The sequence below is a fragment of the Semicossyphus pulcher genome, unplaced genomic scaffold (genome assembly GCF_022749685.1).
Source record: "Semicossyphus pulcher isolate SPU_LCO1_2020_fin unplaced genomic scaffold, fSemPul1.0.p SCAF_10, whole genome shotgun sequence".
Taxonomy (NCBI): Eukaryota; Metazoa; Chordata; class Actinopteri; order Labriformes; family Labridae; genus Semicossyphus; species Semicossyphus pulcher.
This window is the reverse complement of record NW_027211604.1, coordinates 6,924,657-6,947,131: the sequence shown is the minus strand read 5'-3', so window position 1 is coordinate 6,947,131 and position 22,475 is coordinate 6,924,657. Positions and strand designations below refer to the sequence as shown.

The following is a 22,475-nucleotide window of genomic DNA, read 5'->3' as shown; positions in this document are numbered from 1 at the left end:
CAAATAAATACATTTCAAAAATGGAAATTAAAAACATTTAGGGATGAGATTTGGAATAAACTTACATTTTGATGCTGTTATGATATTTCTGTTTATCAAATTAAATATGTAATATGTTTAATGTTGAAGAGAAAAGATATGCTATTTACTTACTTATTTTAAAAGATGAATATAACTTAACATGATTTTAAATCAGGAGGAGAATGTATTAATAATGAGCAGTTGCTTTAGCATCATGAAGTATCAAGCAGTACAGTTTGGACCATGATAACATTTTATTCAATTTCTTCATCCATTCATTTCTTTAAAAAAATGCTCAGAGGGAAACCAGATCGTCCTGGGCTGATCATCAGGTCATCAAAGATACCAAATATAGAGCCGCTTTGGAAGCTGAAGCGATTTCCTTTATTTATGACTGAATAAAAACATGTTTTGGGTAAAACAAGCAGTTTGATTACAGTTCCCATTTTACACTTTGACATTTAAAAACTCGACAATAATTTAATCATCCATACAAGACTTGACTTACAGATTGTTGACTCCATGGCTAACAGTGAACTGTCACAGGAATACATTTTAAGGACTAGCAATAGCTAAGCCTGGGTGCTCATACAATTCAAATCCACCAGGTGGAGCCGGAGCTGCAGGGAGAAGAGAGCTGCAAAGTCATTGAGTTTACAGCCACACCGGTTGAAAGAGATATAAAAACCTTTATTCATATATAAATTACAAACATAAGGTTGTGTGTTCCTTTAAAAATGGTGGATAATATTGTGCTTCAATAGATTTGTATTTCACATTGTAATGTTTGCGTGTGTGTGATATGGACAGATGTGAGGTTAGCAGGGTTGGTTGTTGATGTTCATTAATAGTTTGTCATGTGGGGCTTTGTACGGAGCTGTGAATGCACCGGGTGCCAGAGTACCACGTCCGTCTTCATCCACCTGACCCATGATAATGTAGTTCCCGCCTATCGAAAAGAGAAAAGACCAGAAGGATTGATTAGTATCATAAAAACCTGAAGTGTATGTGTGTGTGTTTTAATCCATGCTGCTGTTTACCTCTGCGGAGCAACGGGCACTTCTTGCACTGTGACACCAGCTTCACCGACATGGTCTCTCCCACTTGTGTAATCGTCAGGCGGCCTGCCTTGTAGGCCTTGATGAGGGAGATGCTAACGCTGAGGGTGCCTCGGGGCCCCGGGGCCAGAGAGGACACCTTCCCGGTAATCACTGGGGGGAAAAAGGCGGGGCTTATTCAGAAAACAACACCTGATTGGTTACTTGTTGCATATGCGAGCAGTAGGAAACTTACCAAATTCACTGGCGCAGAAACTGGTCTTAATGGTTCCGTCTCTTTTGCAGGCTTTGGCACACAGAGGATTTTGAGCAACTAAAAACATAAAGAATGCATAAACAATGTGATTCATTTGTATATTTTTCTTTTCGTGCAAGCATAGCGTGCAGATATCTTCACCCACCAGGCCTCTTTCCATTGGGCCGTGTCACAGGAACCCTCCTGTCCTGGCCTGTGGTGCCCTGTCCGCGGCCTCTCGTGGGCTTCACTGGTTTGGGTTTCTCTGTGGGGGCGGGTGGCGGTGCTCTAGTGGCGGTGCGTTCAGGTGCAACAGGTTTGACTGCAGGCTTTCGAGGGATTGACCTCGTGCCAGCTCCCGCGTTGATCTTCGGTACCTCAGTACCTCGTGGGACGCTTGTGTAGTAAGCGAGGAATCCATCAGATGTGACGCTGAGGTCGGACACAAACTGGACCAGGAGCACGTTGCCGGTGGTAATGAGGGGCCTGGAGAGGAGACAGAGAGAAGTTAAGATGGACATCTAAAAGTTTTCGATCTAAGAATTATATCTGTCACTTACTGTGGGGCTTCATCGCCACAGTATTTTCCGATCAGGCGTGAATCATCTCTCTCTCCTCCATTAAAGAAAGCCACATAGTCAAACCGACAATAAGTGTCGGCCTCCAACACAAACTTATCAAACGTCACCTGGATCACCTGTAAGACAAAATGAAAACAAAATAAAACTTTAAAAGAGTTGTTTTCCTTGTCAGGTGTGTAAAGACTTTGAAAATGAAAGGGTTTGAGTTCTGGCAGTGAGCGTGCTGCTGACCATATCGGGCTCCACAGTGATGAGCCAGGAGCAGCTGGTTCCTGCTGGGTACTTCTTGTCAGGCCAGTTTGGGGTCTTGATCTCTCCCTGGGCCTTTGTTGTCTTCCCCCCGCAGAACTGTTGGTCTGAAACAAGTCATGTACACTTTATAAGAAGAGTAAAAGAGGAAAACAGAAGAATATATTCTTAAGACGCATGCAAAGGACTGCTGATCAGTTCTTACATCAATGACGCCTGTCTGGAACACAGAGTTGCACGATTAAGAGATGGTACTCTAAAGTCTTTATAGGGGAAATACATTGAGCAAGTTTGCGGACATAGCATGAGTGGCCCCCCTTCTCCTTTCATTACATCAGATGTATCATTTTTGGGCATTTGTTCTAAAAATATGGGGAGAAAAAACTGGAACAAAACCACAATTTTGAAGTTTATAGTTGGTACCTTGAGATGTGGGTCACCAGGGTGCCACCTACATAAACAAGTTACACCAAATAAGCTCATGCATCATAAACTTAATCAAGTATGCCAAGTTTTTAGCCCTCAAACGACTGTCTTTCCCTTTTTGTTTTGCTTTCCTCTTTTAATTCTAACAATAAAACTTTATTAGTATAGCACCGTTCATACAGGGGGACTTGCTTAAAGCACTTAAGTGAAGCCTTTTGGCTTCTTGAAAGACATGACAGTCTTTGGCTCTGCTGCAAAAAAACAATCAGCACAGTTATCACGTCCTGAGCTTATTTTTTGCAAGGCTTTTTTGCATGTGCAGCCCAGAGAGGATCCATTATGTTTTAGAAACAAAGAATCTTCTGTTAAACTATTTGTTTCACAACCAATAATAATATACATATGAGGGTGATAATGTAAAAAACTAAAAATGCTGTTGAAATCAATTTCAGGCTTTGAGCCCTCCCCATGTTTGGCCTCTGGGAAATTAGTTCCACTATCCCGCTCGCGAGTCTAAACAAATACAAGCTGTGTGATCTGTACAAGAAGAAAGTAAGTCCAATTTCTTAAAATTAAAAACTGTAAACCTAGCAGTAACTACAGAGTGCCAACTGTTCAAGAGGGTCAACATGTTGTAACTGGTGTTTACTTCTGGTCAATCAACCGTTTCCTTATTTATTTATAGATTGTTAATAAGCAAAAATATCAGGTTGCCACCAGTGGAAAGTCGAGTACTTATCCTTCCTTTTTGATAATTATGGAGATATAAAACTTAATAAGCTTTAACTTGATGCTTAATGAAGTTATTATTAACGTGTCATTTAGGTCTGGATCTTCTGCAGTCTTCTTCCAGAAGTAAAGAGGTCTTTTTTTTATCTTACCAACCCAAAACTTCTACTTTACCCAATTATAAAGTCACTACTTAAGATATATAAACATTTCTATATAATGGAGTGTAACCTTACTGGAATAGTTGCTTCAATTCTAAGTCATTAACTTTGCTAACATTGTCCCAAAAGCTGGACAAGAAGGACAATTTAATCAGTTCATTACACATGATTTATGTGTACTTAAGAGTTTTTTGTTGGGATTAAAGGTCTGAAAATCTCTGGGCCTAGTTTATAATTCCGTGTTGTAAGCCCATGCAGGCTGGACATGTCTGCATGTATGTGACAACATCTAAAAAGAAGAAAACAACTTCATCACATAAACAGCACCCACGTACCATCTACATATGGTTTGGCTCCACTGAAGTATGCCACAAAGCCTCTGCCCTGCGTCTCTCCGTCACTCCCCATCTCCAGCATCATGGTGTTTGTGGTGGAAATCAGAGCGCCAGGCCGGAAAGTTCCACAAAAGCGACCTAGTTTCTGCACCAGGTTTGAATGCCCGTTGTATATGTCAAGATAGTCGTAGCGGCACTGTGAGTCAGCCTCCAGGTCAAAGATGCGGAAGGAGAGCATGACCACGTTTCCCTCTGGGACCTGAACACAGAGAGATTGTACATGAGTCAAACGCTGGGAGACTGAGCTTTGATGGAGTCAGTGTTTAGACATCCAGCAGGATGAGTGACTCACAGTGATACGCCAGCTGCATTTACTGTTAGGTTTGTAGAAGCTTGGGAACCCCTCGCTTCCAACAAAGCCTGAGTCTGCCACCAGGTCTCCTCCACAGTAAAACACGGGCCTGTGAGGAAGGAGACAAAGTGAGGAAAGAATAACAAAGACTGGGCTATTTGGACTGTAGGTTAATAAGACTATAAAACTGATTCAATACAAATCCTGGGAGTCTCTTTAACACCCACAGATACAAGTATTTGAGCTGACTTTTTTGGCAGTCTGTCTGTAAACTCTGACTACTCTGTTCCATTGAGCAACTGTAAATCTTTGACTGCTGTAAGTAAACAAGGATTTTTATCATCTGACTGTCAGTCCACAAGTTATAGGCCTCTGAGGGGTGTTGATGCCTTTATTCTTGCAATTGTTTTCCTAATTAGTCTGTGTTTCGCTGACAACAGATAAAAGTCAGTCAAGAGTCAAACCAACATCAAGTTATTTGTGGAAAGAGGCACTTATGTTCTGTCGCAAGGACGTTATATTATAGGATGATTTATTATCACAGACCCTTGTTTCCTCATAAACATCTGTCATTATGAAATATTTCCGCCCTTAAATAGATGCTAGACCTCACTTTATTTACGGCAAGTGCTGATACATACTGGAGCCCTAAGTGTTAAAAATGTAATAAATCAATATTTAGGCTATAAATAGCAATAAATACATTGTGCAAAACATACTGATTAAACAATAATTAGATGAAACTATGTACAACATTTTTAGGAGTTATTTTTAGCTAGCTAACTAGCAAAACAGGGTTAGAGCTAAGTTTGTCGTTTCTAACTTTTGCTAACTGATTAAATCAGTCACTAAATCATCACTTTCACAACTTTTTGGTTGTAAAGAAGTTCCTCTGAGAAAACAAACAACTCAACAAACAAACAAAGATTTGTCTTTCTCTGTTATCACTCAGGCCAACAGGAGCTAGCTAACAATGCTAACTCTTCACTAGCTGTTCTTGCTAGGAAACCAGGCAGATAGAATTAGCAGCTTTTTTAGGCTAAAGCTTAAAAACTAAATAGGTGTAGTAAGAGTGTGTGTTTACCGTGTTTATTTCCAGTTGCAGCCTTAAATTGGTTAATTCAGAATAACTTTAGGAATGCGGTTTGCTAACAGGCTAAAACTGGTTGTTGACTTTGTGGGTTTGCTAGCTTGAGAGATGCAGGAGCACGAGATTGGCTAAAGGAAGAGGGACACTATGCGGTGTCCAAGCAAATGATGCCAACTTTAATAAAAACATAACCAAGTTATATTTAAGACCATACATGTTTTTAACTAAAAGGTGAAAAGTGCAGAAAACCAATGAGAAAATATTATGAAGAGTTTCATATGTTTCCTGTTCACTAAAACTTACTTATCATGCAATTCTAATCTGCTAAATATTTAAAGCAGTCCCCTCTGTGTGTCAATGAACTACAGATGCTGTATGGAGGCATCTTTATCCAACCAATCAAAGAATAAAACAACCCTGTTAAATATGAAGTTATGCCACAGCTTACACCAAAATCAGTCTGGTTGGCTGCCATGGATTAATGCTGTGAGGGAAATGCTACTTTAGAGTCATAAAAGAACAGAAGCCATTACCAGAAAGATCTGTAGCTCAGTTTTTCAGATAAAGCCCTGAAGCACATTTTGCAGTTGACAGAATATTCCAGCCTCAGAGTTCCTTTGTCACCTCATGTAATAAAGTCTGCTGCTTTCCAGACATTCACAGAGCTCACTGAATGTCAAAGCTCATTTCAGAGAGAGAAAATTTCCTATTTCGTTGCCAGGAGGGACACATACGACCTATTTGTGTTGGTTGTTTTTTTGGCATTTTACGGTTTCTTTGTGGCACGGAGAGTTGTTGTTTTTGTAAATACGTTGTAAGATTACTCATGACGTTTCACAGAAAGAAAGAAAGTTCGAGGAAACATCTGTCCATTCTGAAAAAGTAAACATATACTTAGAGGAAAAAGAAGAAAAAAACTCCAGCACAAATTACAAGCTCAGACAGCAGATCCCCAGCAAAGTCACAAGCCTGCTGATTAGAGCCAAGATGTCCATTGCTGGAGCCAAGTTGCTCTGATTCGACCCCACAGGCAGAACCCAAAGCACTAACATCTGGTGCAGCCAGTGTGGACTCAGCATGCTTCACATCAAGAGCCAGAAACCAAGAGGACAACTCTGTGCCCGCTCAAACAGCAAAGTGGAAAGAATGTACTTACAGAGACAGGAAAGAATTCACAGAGAGGGTTTTGAAATTAAAGTTGCAGACTCTTGAACTCAAATAACCTGATTTTTTTTCCTTCTTACTAAGAATAAGATCCTCAATGATCTCCTTACCTGGTGAAGTTGCTCTGCTGAGCCTTCGTCCATCCTAAACTCAGAGACAGGACCAGGACGAGACCCCAGATGCAGCCCACATGCATCATGATGCAGCGTGTACACAAAGCAAAGCAGACTGTTGCAGAAAAGAGAGTGAGATGGTAGCAGGAGGCAAGAGGTGAAAGACAAGGGGGAAGAGGAGGAGGAGGAAGAGGCTCTTGATGGGCGGAGAGAATGAATGAGAGGGGGAGGAATTAGAGGAAAGGATGAAGAAACGGACAGAGATGCTGAAAGGATAACAACGGCCACAAAGAGCCATGAGGGGGATGACGTGAGCAGAGAGGGAGGGAGGGAGGAGAAGGCTTTAATTAGAGCCAGATGTTCCTCCAAAATAAACCTGGTTTCAGTCGAACAGAGCGGGCATCTAGGAATAAAAAAACAGAGGGGAGAAGTATCAGAAAGTGGGGCATTCAGAAAGTGAATCTTTATACATACATTGTTTCAAAAGAAGCTTAAAATGTATTTTTGGTGGCCTCATTTATCTACTTCCTGAGTGTCTGGCCTATCACTACAGTTTGTGCACAGGTGGAGCCAAGGCCTGAGGCTCTCTGAGCTCTAAGACTGAACAAGTAGAGCCATAAATCTTTACATTCCTCAACAACTTGTGAGACCTTCAATTTACAGAAACAGAACAAAATCTTTCCTCATCAGAATGGTGTATTTCAGCCTTTTAGTTTTAACAATATACAAAAAAGAATATCCAAAAGGAGCTCAAATCGAGCCTGAAGAAAGAAAAACTATTAAAGTGACAACCTCCTCCCTCTTACCGTATTTCCCCGCGCCCCAGAGGCTCCTTTGGCTCAGTAACATCGAGCCAGAGAGTGTCTATTGCCCCTACAATCCACCAAGGCCAGAATAACACTGTAGAGGAGGGGGAGTATTGTGTCTCTGTTAAGATATGAGCCAACTCTTTGTGCTACATTACTGAGGCCTGTGGAGGGGATGCTGTTACAATAATCAGACATTTTTACAGACCACAGAGCTGCAACACCTTGATCAAAGTCTGGACTCTGCAGGAATGATGGCGAGCACAAAGCAGGGTTACATGTGGTATATGACTTCAGCAGATTTCTCTCAATGAGGTTGATATTATGATCTCTTTTCATGTTGTCCAGCTTGCTTGAATTAGTTTTGCTGAGACAGTTTTTGGGCTCATACTGTGCGGGAGAAATGAGAATTCCCCGTTCCTGCTGTGCTGCGTTTGTGTTAAAAGTCCTGATAAGAGGCAGCAGAAGCAGGAATGCGATGACGTGCAGAGTTTGCTGGGGGGCGGACAGCGTCTGAGAGTGCAGCCTCTGCCATTATATGTGGGAGTCACAGTGACCTTTACACTTAGCAGGAATCCATGCCGAGGGTGTAGGTTTCTGCAATAACTCCTGATGAATCCTTCAAACTGGACGTGCATTCCTTTTTGGAGAGTCAAATGGAATGGCGCTGGGGGAGTAGATGACAGATATGAGGTTGGAGAAATTTGGAAAAATGGAAAACAAAGTTGATCGGACAGAGAGGCCGTTTAACAGAGTGAGAGGCTGTTTTTGAACGCACCCTGGTGTTAGGTCATGTTCGCGCCTCTCAGATGACTTACTGCTCCACACATCCTGAAAATCACTCTCCCGTTCTGTCAAAGATCATTTCTTAGAGGTTTGAAACTCTATTCAATGAGACGCTGCACTGTAAAGGTGGAAAACAGAATACAAATGCACATGTGTGTCCATCTGAGGAGGTGACAAAGCAAAGCTGATGCTTTCATAAATTGCGGAGCCGTCTGTTCTCTGTAATTGTGGCTCGGATGATATTCTCACTCCATAGTTTTCTCCGACCTCCAATTATGTAGCACAGCACAGTAGGCCAAATTCCCTTGACCTCAGCAATAAATTCAATAACAGTCATAAAGATTTGACTGGAAATTATTGTATCCTGCTTTTAATTAAAGAAATCCTACAAGAGCATTACAGATGGAGCCAGGCACAGGAAGACTCCAGACTGTAAGTTTGAAGAATCAACATGTGTCAGCAGTGTCTAACAACAGCTGAGATGTCTCAAGGAGCTCATGGGATTCTCCCAAGATTTAAAGAGGGAAGTCAACAAGGCATAATAGCTTTTTTGAACTCCATGAGAGAATGTGATCTTGTGCAGAATGTCCTAAAATTCTCACAGCAACTTATTCACATTAACAGGATGTTGCATTTACGTGAAATCTACTAATAAAGACCATAAAACACAGTGTGCATGTATGCATTTCTCTGACAGCAGTGCTGGGATCCTGCCCTTACCTCTCATGGCTGCTGCTCAGGAGACACATCATTATTCACCAGCAAGTCCAAGGATTGTGATGACAATATCATACCTAAGAAAGGAAAACTCCTTACACTTTGGAGACAGGAATTGGGTATGTCATAAATAAAAAGCACAGTGGAAATATGAGACATCCTTATAATCCTGCATGACTTATTTAACTATGTAGATGACTAATAGGCCAAAGGATTTGTGTTCAAAGATAATAAATTGTTTTACAGATGTGCTTTTACTATTTGCAAACACAGAAAAAACAACCAAAAACTGTAGATGGGACTTTCCCACAATATCAGGTGCGCACTCTTTATAATCAGTGCAGTGATGCGAACAGATGTAGCAACTAAACTTAGCATACAAACAAAACGTAATGATCAGGCCTGCTATGTTTATGACTTGGATAGGCCTATGGAGAAATACCTTTTTAACCCCTTTTTTACGCACCCGTGAATCATTTTAGTTTATTGGCTGTTGTGTTTAGTAATATAGACGTTTTAAAATAAATATAAATGATTAAATAGCTGACCTCTTTGCCCTTTGAAGACTGAAAGATGATTTTGTGTCTATGGGTCCAGAGTTGCCTACTAATGCTAACTGTTGTCATAAGCTAACTGTTGTCATGGTGACATCTGGTGGTGAAAACTTGATACTACATCCCGGGCGGTGGAGCCGAGTGTGAGGTTGACTCCACAGCGTTCAGTACTCGCGTAATTTCATCAGTTTCCACGGACGACCCTTTCCTTTTTCCCCCTGACAAATACTTCTATATGTCCACTGATATAAATTTGGTAGCCTCTATAGATATATACAATAGTCAATATAGAATCTATCAGTCAGCGCTGCAATGTGTCAAAACAGCTTGACATGACAATGTCCAATGACCAATGTCACCTTCCGTGTTAGCATTTTTGCTAGGTAGGCAAATAGACTACGTATGTCTAGCAGTATGGTCGGGATATTTTATACGGTGTCTTAAGCTTACTCATTGTAAAGATAAAGCGAAATAAGGGCAGGAAATACGGTATTAGTCGTCTATTGAGCGATCATGAGTACTTCAAAATAAAAGTCTCCGGAAATGTAACTAGTGGCTGCTTTTGCAACAGGTTCTTGTTATGTGCGGCTTTTTTTTTTCCGCTTCTGCACGACTCTACAATGAGTGCTATTACACTCCAGCAATATGATGAACCAGGAAGCTGCTCAATCATTATGCAAGAGTGAAGGGCCATGAAATGTTAGGATACAGTCCTCTGAGATAGGCTATCCCTCTAGTATTTTTAACTTCTTCTTCTTTCTTCTTCTTGAATTACTGCATAAAAATGTTTATTTATGTTACTGTGTGAGATTGGCACTGTTGTACATTGTGCAAATCCCACATGCACATGTTGATGGCACAAAATTAAAGATAATAATGTAACTTGTGACATCCAACACATACTACTCTACATACTTTTTAAGACAGGGAATTGTTGTCTTAACAGCATAGATGGATGAAGAGTACATGGCGATAAAGTACATGTAGCCTATATGTGTTAACATCAGTGATGTATGCGAGTGTGTAAGTGAAAGGCAGGATTTGGAGGTCAGCCATTGTAGAAACACGACTCTGAGAAGTGACAAATGCCGAAATGTGCACTTTTATGGCTCCAGGTCTCCATGTATTTTTGAAACACACTTACATGTCATTAGGATAAATTAAATAAAGAATTTCATCTTTGTATTGATAATAAATTTATACTTCATACAGGTCAGATAAGGTCCCAGAATTGCAGTCAAAATTGCATCTGCCCATTGTTGCACACCCACAAAGCACATAAAGCACACACAAAAGTACAAGTTGTCACAGGTACTGTTTTTTCCAATATACATATATTTCATGATGTTCATCAATATAATAAGACATTGATAGATTTACACTACAATTATTTATGTACTTTAGTTTTTCATTCAGTCTCCTCTCCATTACGTTGAGTCAACCTTGTTTAGTTTCTAATCCCATACCAAATGACAGCACAATAAATCTATCAAAATAAAAGCAACAGAAAAGAAACAGATCAAATAAAACTGAGCACATTGCCCATGATCCTCCAGTCCTGTCCCTCCTGTAAGGCCAGACGACCAGGGGCAATATGGACCTTAATCCCAGAAACCCCAGTCCCAAAGATAAATGAAAATCTTTCCTCAAAAATAAACAGATTTAAACAAAAAATAGATCTTGTAGATACAAACAGCAATCTGATGTAAACTGTAGAATCATTCTAAGCATTCTGGACAATTGAAGGTAAAAATACTCTTTTTTTCCCCCAACATTAATTTCCCATTTTCTTTACCTTTACCCATCAGTGCTTACACACAAACAATTCAGTGACATCTGGAGTTATTACTAAATCGATGCAAAAGAAAAACACAATATTTGGTTAAAAAATCTAAACATATATTAAGCAGAATATTGTAGGTTTATAGCCATCCAGTGAATGTTCAGAGACTCAAAAGGTTCCCTCCTTTTGCTGCGCTCAGCCCATTTGGGGATGACGGCAAACGTTCCTGTTCTGTACATATTACATGACGCTTTGTTGGATTAAATCTTCTCTCGGTCTTTTACTTTCTGCTTGTTCCCTTCCAAATTAAAATCGCAAATTCACAAGTTACAATTGAAACTTGGAAGACGTTTTTCCCGTGTTGGCAACTTCTACTTTTAAATCACCCCCAAATGAACCTGAACGCAGCAATAAATTGAGACATCTGATCAATTCTTTAGGTTGACTTAAAACAATATTCTCCGCTGAGTCATGTTCCCATCCCACCAGAAAATGAACGAATCACAACAGAAAAAGTGCCACGGTGTTAAAATAGATGCGCACTTCTTTTCATACAGACAATAAAGCAACGGAAAGAGAGAGCACTCACTTCATTTTCACTACTGTGATCAGACTGGTTGAGCACTCACAACAGTTGTATTTATGGATTTATAACACAGAAGTCCTACCCCAATCAGTAGTGTTATTTCACTTCAGTTCACTGTGTGGTTCACTCCTGCAGGACGGCTGAAAGGACCACTTTAGTAACCCTATTATGATTTTCTATTGCCAAAAACCCAATTATACTCTTTAATGTACTTTTTGTCCTCTTTTAAATTTTGGTGAACTGCCAATACCTTAAACCTGAGGATATAGGAACCCCTACCCCCAAAACACCCCCATAATACAACACCAAACAAAGCAGATTTTTATCACGTTTTCTCGGTTTATGTAATATCTATACTTATTTCATTTGTCTTTTTATTTGAGAACTTGGCAGCACTATGGAGACACAGAAAAAAAGAAGAGTTGTGCTATTATTAGTTATAGGATCATGTGTCTGATTAAAGAAGCTCTTCAAACCTGGATACACCTGACGGTTAGGGGAGACTGTATTTGAGATTTGAAGCATGCGGTCCTTATGTTTTGGTTTAATTTGCATATGTTAGAATGGCACACACAAAAGCCAAACTGACACACCATGTTAAATAGTGTGTGAAGGTTAAAAGGTCCTGTAATTGTGGATTAATAGGGTGTAAGCTATTTAAAACAGACTCGGATCGTTTGGATAACCTGTTTCTCTCCGCTTGTTTTTGATGGCAATTGGCAGCGTAAGCATGGAAATCTGGTCTTTGGTAATCTTCTGCACTTTACTTGATTTCTATCTGAAGGAAAACATGTCGGGGAAGCGGGGAGGAGTGGGTTTCTGAAGGTTCGGGTCCTTCTTAATAGAGCTAGCCTGCAGATCTGTAGCCTGTCTGCTTGTGTACTTCAGTGGTCAAGGAAACAACGTGCCCTCACTCTGAGGTTTAAGCGGCCTAATCTGTCGGGATAAACTGGGGATATTCCCGAGACAGAGCTATTCTAACACACGCACACACACACACACACTGATGCACCTGCACACACACTGACACACACATTCACACTGTAGGATTCAGAATCAGTGAGTTTAGCAAAGGGGGGCAGGTTGGTCTACTCAGCTGGTTGGGAAGATATAAAGTTGGAAAGACACAAGGCTGCTAAGGCTTTACACACGTATTCTGAATAATTGTAGGTGTTTTCCTGGATTCTTTATCTTTACAGTGACTGTAGGCTTCTGTCAAATGTGAAAGCCAGTTTTATTTAAGGATTGTTAGTAATGTTAGCTTTAATGTAGGCCTGCACACTTACAAATCCTCTTTCACAATCCACCAAAAGACCCTCTTTAGTTGTAGGATTTTGAAGTTCGCGTCATCTGTTGTTCATGTGCACAAAAGGCCTTAGACCTACAAAGCTTTAAAAGCAAGTGCACCTCATTGCTCTCCTGCTAATAAAGTAGCCAAGAAGGGTAGTATACACAGAAGTAGATGCCAGAAAATAGACCAGACCAGCGAGCGCACCAATGAAAGAAGTAACATCAATAAGGACAGAAGCCTCTCCCTTGTTGCTTGGCAGTGTATAACGCACGGAGCTGAATTACAAAAAACACAGCAGACAGAGGTAAAGAGGAGCTCGCTGCTGTTGGCAGCAAATCGTACTGATCGCACGCTTCCTCTTTACCTGTCTGTTTCACACAAAAATATACTATAATAAAAAATAGAATCTATTATATTTAAAAAAGAAAAAAGGCCTTAACTATAGGGAGAAACACTGAGACAGAACCACTGCGCTAGCAAAACACTCGTCTTCAGAGTGCTACTTTTTTTTTTTTCTGAATAATTGCTTCTTTCTTGTCACGATAAATATTCGAGCCTACCCCAAAGAACTTAAACTCAACTGTGAATTTGACATGTTCCTCACTAGCCTCTGTCCCTGTTCTTGGATCTGAAAATAAGGCTGAATTGTCTCTCTTTTTTTCTTTATGTGCTCTTCATGTGGAGAGGTTTTGCTGCACGAGGATCTCCGTTGGCCAGGCTATTGACCAGGCAGACAGCGCCATCAAAAACAAGGTTGTTTGTGCATTTTAAACAGATTCCTTTTTTTTTCTTCTCTGCAGTCAGCCACTCCCTCAACACGAGCTAAAAGTGCGAGGGTGTGTCTGACTGTAAATGTCCTGCAGTAACTAATAGAAGTGACTGGAGACTAAGGCTTTTCAGTGTCCATGTAGGTAACGGGCCATGGAGAGTTAATCAATTGTCACTTTATGCAACGGCCCCAGTTTATCCTCTGTTTTGCAAGCCTGTATCCACAGTTTGACGCTAATGACATCTCCACAGTATACTGTAAGAGTAATGTTAGGATAACATCACTTATATTACAAAGAAAAAGAATTTGGACAGATTGAATCTAATCCTGTCTATCCAAAACTTACCCTTACAGCTATTAACTAGAACTATTTTCTCCTATGGTTTGTATGACCGACGTTTTCGACACAAGTTTCATCGCATGTATATTTTTTCTTTTTAAAGATACTTACACTTACATGTGCTACGGTAAGACCATTTGCACTAGACTGCAATGAAGGAATGTTTTCGAAATAAGACACTACGTAATATAGAAATAAAAAAGAAACATCTACAGACATTGGTCCAACTGTACTATGGCAGTATTGAAATTATCAGAAGAAATTGAGGTGTTCAAGCATGCTGAGAGACAGAGGAGGGTTGAGAAGTTAACAGACACAACAGATGACAGTTAGTAGAGGAGAAATGAAGACAGAGAGTTGACACTTAGATGAGCGGGGGGGTCAGATGGAAAGGTGTGTGAATGATGATTTCTAGGGGCTAGTTAACAATACATGCATTATTCTTATGTTTGGTCGATATCCGTAGCTCTCTCAGAAAGCCAAAAAATAAGCCGAAACCTGGATTTTGACGGCATCAAGTTGCAGAAATCTAGAGCTAAAGTTTGAGTATTTTCAAGGGCAGTTTTGTTGATACAATAGCTCCGATTTTTACAACTTGACACCTTTTTAAAGTCCACGTTTCAGTTGTCAGGCTTATTTTGGACTGTCGGAAACGACAGCGATGGACCTGAACCTTTAAAATCAATAGGTGTTTCCATAGTTGAACGGAGTCAAACTCCACTGTGCAAAAATACACCAGAAAGAGAGAGTAAGTAGGGGACAGACAGATGATGATAACATGCAAGATACACACTTTGATTAATAGGCAGTATTTAACGCTGAAGCATACGTAAAATTAATACAAAAATTAAAAAATACAAAATGCACACACACACGCACACACACCTACAAAACAGTATATATATCAGAATAAAACTCTACAAAGAACTATATATATCAGTTATGTAACAATTATCGCCAATCGTTGTTTCCTTTTCTGTTGTTGCATCGTCACAAGTGTTTGGTTCTCAGTATGGCAGGTTAGAAAAGCCAAGAGGACCCAGAAAGGAGACGGGGCCACACACTCACAGGACAAATATTGACAGGGGGTCCAGAGGCCAGGTGGTGGAAGTGGGGGAGCCATGGGGCCCTGAAAGGTTTAGGGGTGTTATATCGAGGCTAATCTGGGGGGAAATATATATATATAATAAATTACGATCTCATGGTTAATTTTGTCATCAATTTGAGGGTTTTGTTCTGTAGCGAGGAAGTTGGGATTAGACTGGGGTAGGAGCGACTCTTCTTAGGTGCTGAAGTACACTGTGGAAGGAAAGAAAGGAGAGAGGATGAGGTTTAAGTCATCATGTTTTAAGTGCTGAAAACAAGCAGTTATCAACCAACATTTCACAACAACTTTCAACAACAACTTTTGTAGTTTTGTCCTCTAGTACACAGTCTTTTTTATTCAGGGGAATGCTTAATGTGTGTAGAAGATGTGAAAGATTAGTCCTTTCACAATACTAGACAACAATAACGTGCATGAAATAGCTCTTAGAGTGCTTACCAATAATGACGATGAGGACAATCACGCATATCACACCCAGGATAATCATCATCTGTAGTTTTCAGAAAACATCATTAGTGAAGCCGTCAGATTTGACACTTTTCTCAACTTTCTAACAGTATAAAACATAAAACTTAATAGCAACACAAAGCAAAGGCAGACTGAGATCATATGAAGTTCACGTCGCTCAGGCTAAGTCTCCCTTTAACACAAAAAGTTTGCTGCCTTTTAATAATTATGCTGACATAATTTCAATGTGTCGACTGTTATGAAATCCTCAAATTATCCTTCAAACTCCTTAAATTAACTCCAGTGACCTCAATCTCCAGCTCCCTCGTCTGTTTTTAAACACTGCTGTACAGCATGAGTGCATGATTACGTAACGCCATGATTATGTAGGAAGTATATGTAGAATTTCTCCCCCAAAACATCACATGATATTATAACAAAGGTCTGAGCAAAGCCTATAAAAGAAATCAGCTGTGTCTGGCTGCACATTCTTTCCTTTATACACATGTATTTAGTATTTGAGTAAGCACGTCTGCATGTCCTCACCTTGGCATTCTTCCACCAGTATTTATTCTTCAGTTTTGCAGCGCTGGTCTCAAACTGAGAGGCTCCAGCCTGCAGGGCGTCAGCCCTATCGTCCAGTTCTGACAGCTTCTGATCACGCTCCAGAACCTTATCCACGTTTACACGCATGATGTCCACCACCTGGAGAGAGACAAGCAGAGCAGTGTAGTGAATCAAGACAGGATGACTCAGTGTGACCGTCCAACTGGATGGAGCTCGAGAATTTTATTAGTATTGAAAAGTTGTTTATTAAGTGTGATTTCAAGCATCATATGAATCCCTACCAATGATTTCTGTTTAAATCTGTACAGTGTGTGATGAAGGAGAGAGGACTGCATTACCAGATCTAAACTCGACAACATGACTTTATGTTCGCAGTGAGGCTGTGGTTCACTCACCTCATCCACTTGTGCCTGTGTCTGCTGCAGACGACGGTTGCTGGTGAGGTTGGGAGGTTGGTTTCCTCCCTCTGGTGCAGGGGCTCCGGCTGGGGCAGACCTAAAGATAAAAGAAGTAGGTAAGGTTTTAATTCATCATACAGGCATTAAATACCCCTCAAATGTAGAACATCATCAGCACCACATTTTAAACAGGCAGTGCTCTAATTGACTAAAGACGAGTATCTTACATGTTTGCGTCTGATTATGTGAGTTCATCAGTAACAACAACAAGAAACACAAAATGTAAACGTTGTTTGAATTCAGGTTAAACATATTAAATACACTAATGCCCCAAGGACATTAAAGATCTGTATCTTGCCCCACTTTTGCCCTCGGATATATGATGTTATTCTTCTAAGAAGGAGGTAAAGCTAAGACATTGAATTGTGTACACTCACAAGTACATCATTGGGAGGACGATTTGTTATTATGCTGTGTGTTTGACTAACGAGTGTGGGTTTTTGCTGTGGATTGAACAGTGCTTGCAGCTATAAGATAATGGAAATGAGTTGGAGACACTTCTGGTTCTTTGCCGTGTATCAAAAGGAAAAAACTGCTCACATTTATATCTTGAACGGTTACAATCAGATCTTATTTGTAGGATTTGGAACAATTCCATAAGTTATCTCTTGAGACTCTGGATAATTACCCTCTATCACAATAAAAGAGCCATCTACTGCAGGCTTTGCAAAAGTCAAGTAGATTTGTCATGTCATGTTGTAGTGTGACCTACATAGACTTATTCTTTTGGGTGCACTATGCACCAATAATGACCTCGGGGAGAGACAGGCAGTGTAAGCGACAGTGTCATTTACCACTGAAAAGTGAAAGCTCCATGAAAAATGTCTCGTCTTCATGTGAACGCGTTCTTGTACCGCTGCTCTTTGCAGTGGGAGAAACACATATCCCATAAATATAAGAGATACATACAGTATTATTATATTACATACAAAACAGTGATTCTTTAAATGTCTATTTTATATTTTCAGAGACTTAATGTGGACCAACAGAAACAAATCTCTTGTGTTTCCTTTATTGTATCGGGAAGTTATGTGTTAATCCTGTTCTATCAAGCTGCCGTTGTTTATTAAGTACCTGTAGCTTGTGTGATGGCAACATTAACAACTACGAAAGAACTGTATATCAGGCAAACCACTAGTGCTAACCCTAACCCTAACCACTAAGATTCAAATCAAACCAATTAAAAACCATAAAACACATCAACAGCTGAGCCACATCCTACCTAAAAAAACCCAAAAAGAATTGGCAGAATTTTCAAAGTCATTAATTTCACCAACGAACAAATGTTCTCACAATTCTCAGACAGGCTTTTTTTTTAACAAGAGAAGGATAATGGATCATAGAAGTGCCTGTTTAAATGCATTTACATCTAAAATGTAGAAATGCATTTATTTGTTTAAAGATAAGAGAGGTGAAGACATCGACATCAATAAAAAACTATTCATATCCATTCTTTAACCTTTCTGAAAATGCTTCCAGGATAAGACCTAAGCTAATTCTTTACTGAGGACATTTTTCAAGTAATGTCTCCAGTTTATTTTGTTGTCGATGCTACTGCAAGTTGTTGATTTTATATCGGGTTTTCTGGGGATTAAAGCTTGTTTGATTTGAAAGGTAAATTGTAACCCTGAATATCATCACTGATGCAGAATGGACAGCAGACACAACGACCATCACGTAAGATATGATATGATTATCTCAACTAACTAATATCACTTTATCTGATATAATTACATGTGCCTTTATCAATCAAAAGTCTCAACGTTCAATCTAAGACATTCTGCAATTTGATGAAGCAGCAGCAGACAAAAAAAGCAAACGACAAAGCCTTAAAGGCTTTAAATACTTTAATGTTAGCATGTAGTGTGAAGTCATTCAGCATTCTTTATTTAGCCTCCTCTATTGCTAGTTGTCAATATAAATCAATGCAGTTGTGTAATCAAAGATTTTTTACTAAGGGTGTAGTGTCTACTGATGATTATACCTTAATTGCAACTGAGCGTCACTACTAGTGTGAGGAGAAACTGTGTATAAAGGTCACCTTTACACGCTCACACATCACTAATCCTCTAACAACAACAAATCCTTTGAAGAGTTGACCTGATGGTGCTGGTGGTCCCTGTCAGCTGCCAGCCAGCCGTAACAGAAACGAGGATGCGTGTTGTATCTATTACAGTGAATTGTCTTAAAACATATATGTAAATAGAGTATATATGTAGAACAATGTATTGATTTATTACTGCAATAGAGTGATTATCACTGGACAGTTGCAGTTTACAAATGTGTTGTAGCCAAAATGTGCTTAAGAATCATCAACATTCAACAATTTTTCTTCTCTTCTCTTGCCAGAATCCAGTATCAACACAGCGCTGTAATGTGTGCAGAGGTTCACACTATCATCACCTCTGAATTGGCACCCACACTAACCAGGAAAAGCTGCTAGATCAGTGACAAGACTTCTCACCAGCTCACACATCCTGTGAACACCGCCTACTGTGTTTGTCGGAAGACAACTTGAAGCTCCACACCCAGGTGGGACAACTATTCCTAATCTGTGCATACTTTAGTGCATCATTTTTTACATGTCATTCCAAATGATGAACTGAATTGGGTCTCTTGCATGAACAACTGATTATGGCACATAGGATAGTGATATCTTGTTTGTCTGGATTTAACTGACGCAGTCAACAGGTACTTGTGATGAATGTAACCTTGCGAGTGAATTTACTTCACAGAAAATCTTCAAAAGACATTTAGCCCATACATTTCAACCTTTACATCATCAGTGAGCATGCAGAGACTCATCTCAGTTCATTATCTTTCAACCTTTACATCATAACTGTCCCTTCCTGCAGATGGATTTTTGTGCGGAGGTAACAAGGATATCAGTTTCAACCTTATTCAATGCCCTAATATAGGATATAAAACGGGAAAAGACTGTATGTTCCAGTGAAACATCACAAATGCAAAAAGACAAATGATCTGACAGGCAGCTAGTGTTACATGGTGGGTTGTTGAGGTTTCACATTCCTCTCAATTCTAATGTCGATGAAAGCTTGATATACATTTAACCTTTACTCAAGACAGAGCTCATAAAAACAGTGGAGACATGTGGTCTCAAAGAGTGCTGTGACATTGAGGGGTCCGTGCAGTTTTCAAGGGGCCTCTGCTGAAATGAGGAATACTTCTTTTTAAAATAGTAGATCTATAGATATAATACAATCCCATCGTCTTATACATAAAGTAGCGATTAAAATATGCATAAGTGGTGTCTGTTTGGGGTGGCCCTTGTCATGAGAAAGCACGCTGTCTGACTTTGAGCACTGGAGAGCGACATTTCAGCACTGGACAGCGCCACAGCAGCCCAGACCTGAAACTGTCTGATCCCAGCCTCACTAAACCAGTCCGTTTGATGTTACCGAGCTGGATCCTAACCCACAACGCTCACCTCTTTCATTTTACCGTGTACACACAAACACACACACACACACCAGGCTTTACACGGTGTCCTGTAAAACATCACGTTTCACGACGAACACGACGGGCCTGTAAATACAATGAAAAGCCTACTACATCGAGGGCGGGGAGGCTCCTTATGATGACAATCACAATTATGGTGACAAATGTAACCTAAAGCCTACAGAGGGAGTGTTAACTGCCATATTAAAAGACATGTCGTGAGTTGGCACCTGGCTATTTCAACGTTTTAAATGCTTGCTTTGCAAAAAATGACAGTGGAGGTTGTCACGGCTATCTTTCCTGAGCCTACCCTTTTATATATTTGCTTTGTGTTCAGTTGAAAACAATAGGGACACTAGAAGAGAGACATTAACAGGGTTTATTTGCCCCTGGAGAAGCAAACAGTCTGAAATATGATGAGATATATAGCTGTCCGCCCTCGCACGACAATCGACGACATACAGTAGGAGGCTAGGCTATCCCCACCCCCCGCTGTAGGTTGCAAATATCACGTAAACTAGGCCTAAGCCTACTTCAGAGCTAATAATATCATCGTCTATAAGACGGTCTGTGTAGTATTCGTCGAATAATGTCGACGCTTTACATGTTCAACACCATGTCCTTGCTGTTTTTACAATGAACCTAATCATCACTTGCGGTTAAGTGACAGAAAAATGAAGGCCTGGAAATGTCCACTAAGGACTAAAAGAGCTTTATTGTATATGATGTGCTTATTTGGTTTTAATTAGCCTGTGGGTAATCGCACAGACGGTGTCCTTTTCAAAATCAAACCAGTCCAAACTGGAAAAAATGTGTGCGTGCAGGCTCCGGTGAAAAGCACGCGACGACCAAATATAAGAGACAGGCGAAAAATACGGAGCGCGTTCACCGTGTAAATATAAAAATACGGCTAATTATACGTGTAATATGAGATAAACCCGTTACCACCGTCTGTTCCAAGGTTAGGCCGACGCGTTAGCCTCTTACACGTACGTTTGGGTCATATAACAGAGGAAAACAGCTAAAAAATTTTTAATTCAACGGTAATTTATCGCAATGACATACGGACGAACGTGACAGCAGAGAAATAACCTCAGTATTAAATGCCAGAGATACAATTCAGACAGCGTAAATCCTGAATACCCTGCCAATATCAGTCATGAGGACGACACTGTAATTCGTTAATAAATTAGGGGAAATAAAGTGCTTTAAATCCGTGTTGTACTTACATTTTCCTGGTTGTATTGGATAGACAGCTGTGCTGAAATCCGGACTGGAAATGTTAGCGCGTGCTAAGTGGCTGGCAGATGGATGTGGATTGCCTTCTGCGCTCCTCTCTACCCTCTGGCACCCTTTGGTTGGTTATTGTGGCGTTTCCCTGCCTCTACAGCCCAGGAGGATCTCTGGCTTGTGTCTGCCGCTGAGATGTGTCCCCTCGCTACAAAAAAGACCGTGTCTTCTTCCTATTTCTACTGTGGTGCGGCACCTGCAGGCTAATACTAGAGCCTGGCGCTGTCAAGGTCCGTGCAGTAATGAAGGTGTAATAAACAGCCGCCTGGATTAGGTGGACAAAGATGGCTCTGTGACGTCAATGAGGCGAGTTTCATGTTGAAATGGGTGGCCGGACACTTCAAACACACCGCTTTAACGCTCAGGACAGCGCTGTTTTTATTTGGAGATGCTTTAATTTGAACTGTACGCTTATTTCGTCCACAGACATGACATGTCAGGATCATGTTCGTGTTTAAAGCACCTAAAAAGGAGCTTATATTGATTCAAAGACTGTATGTCAACAAAATGGCGTTCCTCGAAAGGGGGTGTGGCGAGCCTCGCAGTACATGCCTAGTTATCATTGATAGTAAATATGGATAGGGATGTAGTTGAGAGTATACTGAATGCAATTTACACACCTTCTTTTGCAATTCTGTGTTATTTTAATATTGAATTAATGTACATTTAGTATGACACTGTAAATTGTTAAAGTCTTACATAATTAATGTGAGTATGGGGTCTTTTAAGGCATGTGTTCTTCGCGCTTCCTGAGGGGGCTTTCCAAAACAAAGTACAAACATTAACCATGAACCATTACAAAAAGAAAAAATGAATTTAAAGTATTGTAGTTAGTGTATAGCATTAATTGTGAAACAGCAATAAGGATTTGCATACATATGTTACCTTATTTTTGTTTCTGAATTTGTTAAAGTTCCATTTTACCCTTTATAGTAGTCTCTAATGTATTATCTTCTTAGACAATGCCAGAAAGACATAAGTTAAAGGTGATCAATAATGTTAC

At 40.1% G+C, this 22,475-nt stretch overlaps 2 protein-coding genes across 2 annotated transcripts; both read right to left on the bottom strand.

Moving 5' to 3' along the window:
* Positions 1 to 690: 690 nt before the first annotated feature.
* On the bottom strand, positions 691 to 6,802 carry pcolcea (procollagen C-endopeptidase enhancer a). Its single transcript, XM_069670627.1, has 9 exons — positions 6,512 to 6,802; positions 4,148 to 4,256; positions 3,796 to 4,054; positions 2,127 to 2,251; positions 1,875 to 2,011; positions 1,481 to 1,800; positions 1,315 to 1,392; positions 1,062 to 1,232; positions 691 to 970 (listed from the first exon to the last, which is right to left on the bottom strand). Exons 1-9 carry the CDS (start codon positions 6,598 to 6,600, stop codon positions 840 to 842), a joined length of 1,419 nt encoding a protein of 472 aa, XP_069526728.1. The 5' UTR covers positions 6,601 to 6,802; the 3' UTR covers positions 691 to 839.
* A 3,661-nt stretch (positions 6,803 to 10,463) lies between these two features.
* On the bottom strand, positions 10,464 to 21,725 carry vamp2 (vesicle-associated membrane protein 2). The gene is made up of 5 exons (XM_069678163.1): positions 21,412 to 21,725; positions 16,661 to 16,760; positions 16,245 to 16,403; positions 15,690 to 15,741; positions 10,464 to 15,445 (listed from the first exon to the last, which is right to left on the bottom strand). Coding segments are annotated over exons 1-5 (330 nt in total). The 5' UTR covers positions 21,414 to 21,725; the 3' UTR covers positions 10,464 to 15,428.
* Positions 21,726 to 22,475: the final 750 nt, after the last annotated feature.

Bases quoted from the DNA above. Each gene is read 5' to 3' on its own strand.
- pcolcea (XM_069670627.1), bottom strand. From the start codon at position 6,600: ATGATGCATGTGGGCTGCATCTGGGGTCTCGTCCTGGTCCTGTCTCTG. The intron at 1,801-1,874 runs GTAAGTGACAGA...TCTCCTCTCCAG, and splicing joins TGTGGCGATGAAGCCCCACA to GCCCCTCATTACCACCGGCA. The intron at 971-1,061 runs GTAAACAGCAGC...TCTTTTCGATAG, and splicing joins GTGCCCGTTGCTCCGCAGAG to GCGGGAACTACATTATCATG.
- vamp2 (XM_069678163.1), bottom strand. The intron at 16,404-16,660 runs GTGAGTGAACCA...GTCTCTCTCCAG, and splicing joins CACAGGCACAAGTGGATGAG to GTGGTGGACATCATGCGTGT. The intron at 15,742-16,244 runs GTGAGGACATGC...TGAAAACTACAG, and splicing joins ACTGGTGGAAGAATGCCAAG to ATGATGATTATCCTGGGTGT.